At 39.4% G+C, this 6,113-nt stretch overlaps 1 protein-coding gene across 1 annotated transcript; it reads right to left on the reverse strand.

Moving 5' to 3' along the window:
• Positions 1–837: 837 nt before the first annotated feature.
• LOC145439412 (neural cell adhesion molecule 2-like) lies at positions 838–5,866 on the reverse strand. The gene is made up of 8 exons (XM_080316892.1): positions 5,429–5,866; positions 5,181–5,346; positions 5,023–5,112; positions 3,664–3,785; positions 3,190–3,358; positions 2,778–2,899; positions 1,859–2,131; positions 838–970 (listed from the first exon to the last, which is right to left on the reverse strand). The coding sequence occupies exons 1-8, from the start codon at positions 5,475–5,477 to the stop codon at positions 951–953; spliced, it is 1,011 nt and encodes a 336-aa protein (XP_080173018.1). The 5' UTR covers positions 5,478–5,866; the 3' UTR covers positions 838–950.
• Positions 5,867–6,113: the final 247 nt, after the last annotated feature.

Below are 6,113 nucleotides of genomic sequence, written 5' to 3' on the forward strand. Positions count from 1 at the left end.
GGTCCGCACCAACAGGTTGCACATCTTGTGGTTTTCAGCCTTTTATGGTCGTGACATCAACGAATAAACTATATTCCTCAGACTTAAATCATACATAACGGTTTCTCAATTACGATTACGATGCTACCAGTTAACGACACTACAAGTTGAAGTTTTGTACACTTTATTTGCGGTCAAGTTATTTTTGATATAACAATGGTGGTCAGAAAAATGCACAATCATTTGGTGACTGACCATAGCTTACCGCGAACAACCCGATCATATACAATATATAGCAATTTAGTCGACACCAATTACCTGGGGACTAGAAATTGACTCGTACATTTTTCTCCAAATCACGAGTTAATCTGTCTTTCAAAAACGCCGACTCAAGTCAAGCCAAATCATTTTTACAAAGTCATTCGAGTAAAGTCAACTCATTCAAAAAAGGTGACTCGAGTAAAGATTTTTTTCATGATGTTGCAGGCAATGTTCCATCTAAGCTGCGTACGTTCGTAATTGGGCAGTCCTGACACGGTCTCCGCGCACAAAAAATCCGAAGTGATGACATTTTGTTCAAGAGACCGCGCATGTGAGTTGGTGAGTGCGCACATACTCGTGAAAAATTAGAGGGAATATTGGTTACAGGAATACGTAGGCTCAATATGATTTCGTAGAATGAAGTTATCTGGAATACGCCCTAAATAAGATCCATCATCTTAATCTACATTATTGCGGAAAAGGTAGGCTATCCGAGACATAACGCAACAAATTACTATTTAAAGTCATTCTAAAGACCCATAATGTGTATAATATTCCTTTCAAAATCTTCTACAGACTGTTAGACGCAACAACATATACATATAAATTTGATTCTGTTTTCAATCATACAAATGATAGAACAATTACAGTATCTTAATAATTGGCTTGAAGTTCCACAGGTCACCCAAAGATCTTTTTACACGCTCCATTCATTCTTGATTTGGAACAGCTGAAATACGAGCATTGAACATTGAAGAATAGGCTACTCTACACTTGCAGGGAAGTTGCTTACTCGGCTTTAGTCTATTGATATTTTGTATAAGAGATTCGAGTAATGACTAACACAAAACTTCACATAGTGACGCAATCATGTTGTTTCGCGCTGTGTCAGTTATATAGCAATAGGTTAATCAGGATAGATGAAATTTATCTTTTTCTATCACTACAGAAATGCGCGTAACACCGTATTTTTGCCAAGTAAACCTATTTATAAACCTATTTATAAAACCTATATATAAAATTTCCGCTCTGATAAGCCATTTCCATAATTCTGTGTTGGTGTTATTCATTACCTAAATTCGACAAAAATCACTCTAACTAACCCCTTGTGGTCGTGCTCTGTTGATAGGTATAAGCGCATATGGTCAAATTATTATCGACGGTTCCACTCAATAAGCAAAAGTATTATTGCCGCATATTTCTACCCAATCTGATTCTAAAACCTGTCGAAACTACTACAACTATGGAATTAGAGATATAATTTTAACGGTCAGAAAAATATTTGAGTAAGTATTTGCAAAAATAGATTTGGTCAACTGGCCGCATATTTTTAGAGGTGGCAACTTGGAAAATCGCGGGATGTATCTCCACCACAGATACGAAATGAATGATGCTACTACCAATAGGTGAATTTTTCGAATACATACATTAAGTTAACGGGTTAGAGGGGCCATAAAACGAGGTTTGTATGGCAATTCTACTCATAAAAGTGATGCAAGTAGGCAAAATCTACTTGGGAACTACGGAAAAGTGGTATTAGTCTTTCACAACCTCTGGGTATAAGTCATCGTTGCCGTCAGGCAAGTAGGCAGTTACAGAACATCGTCAAAAAATTTACTTTCGAGAAAAGAATATCCTTTCATGCTTCGTAGTTTTCCGCCGACTTCGTTGACAGCTTCACAAACGTACATACCGACGTCATCTGCACTCACGCCGTGAACGACCAGAGTTGAGCTGCCGATTCCGTGCCTTTGATTCGGAACGTAGACACCGTCTCGGTACCACGCAACTTCGGGAACGGGAACTCCAGATGCAGAACAGTCAACATTCAAATGCATGCCCGGTTCAACCGTGAGTTGCTCCTCGGATACCGACAATCCGTGGGGAGCGACTGTAAATTTGATATAATGGTTGGATTCAAAAGTCACAACCATAGAGTTCTCCATAGTGGGAATGTTTGAGATTTATCTCTCATGTAAATATAATCTGACGGTTATTGATTATTATTGATTTATCCTATTTACCAGTGGCTTCCTATCAGGTTCCAATTGATATGCCTGCAGGTGCCAATATTACCTGGTTTTGGACGAAGTTTACATTTTCCTACCGAATGACATTGAGGTTTATGATTGGCGACGAACTTTGACTCCTGGAGCCTTCACGATACGTCATGGAATTCGTCACAAGTTTTGTGACTTAATCCTAACTAAACGCATTATCTTTCATCAAGCACCAGGGCGTTTGTTAGGCTGCGTTACGATTCTGCGGAACGACTAAGAATATGATGTATTGTTATGATAATTTGCTACCACGAGATATCTTCAGAAAAGTGAACATAGTCGTTGCGAAGTATACAATCACTGTTAAACATAATAATGATCGATCTACTAAACTCGCCATTAACCTTTATTATATCTACATGAAATTTCCTAGTTATAGACTTCTTACCACTTCTTTATAGTAGATCTTAGTCACGTGTAGTGTCGCATCGATAAAAGACTTGTAGGGCTTCTTATCGATATAAAACATACTGTTACCTTCCTCGCATAGAAATGCCATTGGCTCTTGACAATCGTCAGTTGAGAAGACGCTGGACGACACGCTTGGACACGGAGATTCTTCTTGACCATTGTCGATCCAAAATTGCGTAATCCCATCACTAGAAATGAGAAATGTAAGGCAAGGGTTCGAAATATGCTAGTGCTGGTCGCCTGCATTTCGCACTAGTGGCGAGTCAGAGCATATCGACATTATTGCTATTTTGTAGTCGAGCAATTCATAAGAACTACCGGTATATCCCGGGATAAAATTGTTGAACTATGTATATCTCAAAGACGTCCGTATATTGGAAACAATAATTCCCCACATGCAATATGCGAAATATTTTGAACGTTTCGAAATTTGTCTCGTTAGTTTTAATGAGCCAATCACGTAGCTATTGGATCTTACTCAATCAGCATTGATTGTAGGAATGTCACATCGTCACCGTTGCGCAGCAATACAAGTCTCGATCTGCGCCTTTCGCAAAACTGTTTAGCTTCGGAGTAGGACCTTCGATCAGTAGAATCAGCGTACGCTGTGAATTCGCTGTATTCGAACGGGGCAGATACGGCATCAGCTGAAATAAAATAGGTCAGATATTTGTTGGTATGCATAAATAATTCATACGGCGATGCCTGGCCACACCTTCCTACACGCGTTCTGATTAAAACAATCGTCAATTCCGAACAAAATTAGTTATCTCGTTTTATATTCATGTTCATACATATTTCTCTTATTGTTCTATGTGTAGACTTACGCTTGGTTGACTGTTTCAATGTCTTTACAAAAGCGAAAAGCACTACGGTGTAGCCTTCATTTACGCATATTGAAATAGTGGTCGAGCATTACGTAAACGTGTTTATCAGAAGCATAGAAACGTACGTATCTGGCAAACATATCCTGCGTCAGTGCAACAATCATGGTCGCTCCATTTTCTTCGATCCGTGTAACTTGTTTGAATGCAGTTTTTCTCTCCATTGTTGTCATTGGGCTCACCAGAATCCCTAAATTTAATCGACATACAGCGATACGATATGCCCGGAATGCGCTGTATCGTTACTGACTTCCTGGGTGCTAACTGGTAATACTTGCTCTAGACTGCTTCCATTCTACCCATTAGGCAGTGTTGATTACGAAACTTTTTAGACTGCGACATAAATCTCAGTTTTAGTGACATCTCGTCACGCAAGCCCCACACATCAAAAGGAATTATTGATATCATTAATATGCTACGCTTTGCGGGTATGTATGACATAGAGAACCCACAAAAAACGTTGTGCACAAGATTTGCATTACTTTCCTACGAAGTCATACTCGTGTCAATTCATACAATCTGTCCACTCCGATCATAAGGACGGAGCTATTCGGTACCGACCGTTTCAACGACCAGACATGTCAACATTGAAGGTTTTGGCCAATGAGCGACGGTCAATTTTGGCCAAGTTTTTAACGCCGTCCATCTTTTTGACAACACACTTTGCCCAGCCGTGTGTTGGTCAAAAACTTACTTTTTTCATGTGTCCTGGCGCGGCAGGAGTTTGGCCTCGAAATACCTGTGCGTCTTATTCCAGCACCAGCTCGTTGCACACTCCTACCCTAAAGCCTCCCAGCCAGCAGTCTTCGACGGTGTTTCCATAGAAACCAATTTCGGGCAAATGCTATCGTTAATTCAAATCGGTTTGTGTAATGCAAAGGTCGGCAGATTTTCATGATCAAGCCATAGTGTAATACCGTGCTTATTGGCTTCAGTACCCAACATAGTGACCTCGGATATGTACAAACTATCGACAGAAAATCGTGCATAGCATAAAGAATTTTATTGTTTCAAAAATATTACATGCATATTGAAAGATCGCTCTGGTGCAGTCGCGACCCTATATTATACCATTCGCGACTCCCTTTAGAGACCCCCGAATTAGGCTAAAGTTCCTGCACCGATTAAGGTATTGAAAAGCGTATCAGACAAATTTATGGACAGTTTTAATTGTAACAACAAGCCGATGCGCCAATTCATCATTCCTGCCTCGATCAAAAAACATGACCATGCCACCATTTGCTTTTGACGAGAACAACATTCTTCTCTGGAGAGAAATGTTTCAAAAACCATTCCGTTACTGCCATCCTGCCGCTGCCTCATGGTATCAATTGTATCGGTAGAGTATCCAGGTAATACCCGTATAAGGTGATGTCTCAACACAAGGCGAAGAATGGTATTACGAATTATTAATACATTCAACTTACCAATTTGACCATTCGATTCTTTCACCATCGTTCCATTCGTAGTTATCCGCCGCAAACAAATCTCCTCCCCCTATCCAAACGATCCCTCCTCTTGAAACGCAAACAAAATAAATTTAATTCTCATGAAATAAATGTTTGCAAAGTTTTAAAACACTGACTGTGCAACGTCTGCTACGGCGTCATTCAAGTATGCATTCTTCGGCATAACTAACTCTCCACCTTTCTGCATGCAACTCACGACGGCGGTGCTGAATATTGTTTGGTCCAAATGACCATTATAATATTTGAGTATGTTGTCACCGACCTTTGCCTCGCCCAGCAGATCTGTGATAGTAAGCAGGTTGAGCTCATCTTCCACACAACGAAAATAGCGAGGATTATTCTGGGAATTTGGCTGTAGGCCTACCTGCAAAAGCCATTGGCACCGTTGAAATGAATAAAAATATCTTCAACATTGCTTATCGATAACTCCAAGCAATAAATATCTTTTACTTTCTAAAAATATAAGAAATCCACTAATCATAATAATCTACTAGCGTATACCGTGACCTAATATCCCCATAAATTGTCAGCCACTGCGTATTTATGAACCTATCTTTATTATTAGGGTTTATGATATTGTAGAAGGGACTTGCAGGGGTATGAAACCATTCTATCATAAGATGGTTTTCCGATGAGAATGAACATCGAATATGTATATTGGTGTTTGTCCGCTTATAATGAATTAAGATGAATATTAAATTAACAAATGGGTAAATCGATGCTTAGAATTAACATCACCATCATGCATAAGTAGATAAATAACACATTGGCGACTACGTGGAAATCGCATCTACACGTCTGAGTTGAAATGCGAAACCACTTTCACACGAGTGCTTTTATAGACCTCAATATTTATATGGAAATGATCTCTGTACTTATTATTGTCAAAACTATAATTGGCTATACAGGCTTTACTTCCCACATATCACGAAATACGTCTTGCTGTTTCTAAAGAAATTACGAACGCGCTGTGTTCATAGGTTTGCATGCAAATTTACTACCCATCTGTTATTTCAGGTGGCAGTCCCAGATAGTATGTAGTTGTTTTC

This window comes from Botryllus schlosseri, chromosome 5 (assembly GCF_051294905.1).
Source record: "Botryllus schlosseri isolate E-star chromosome 5, Bs_hap1, whole genome shotgun sequence".
NCBI lineage: Eukaryota > Metazoa > Chordata > Ascidiacea > Stolidobranchia > Styelidae > Botryllus > Botryllus schlosseri.

Coding starts and splice junctions, on each gene's coding strand:
- LOC145439412 (XM_080316892.1), bottom strand. CDS start 5,477: ATGTTGAAGATATTTTTATTCATTTCAACGGTGCCAATGGCTTTTGCA. Junction 5,113..5,180: donor GCCGTAGCAGACGTTGCACA/GTCAGTGTTTTA, acceptor TTGCGTTTCAAG/AGGAGGGATCGTTTGGATAG. Junction 971..1,858: donor AGGATATTCTTTTCTCGAAA/GTAAATTTTTTG, acceptor CTCGTATTTCAG/CTGTTCCAAATCAAGAATGA.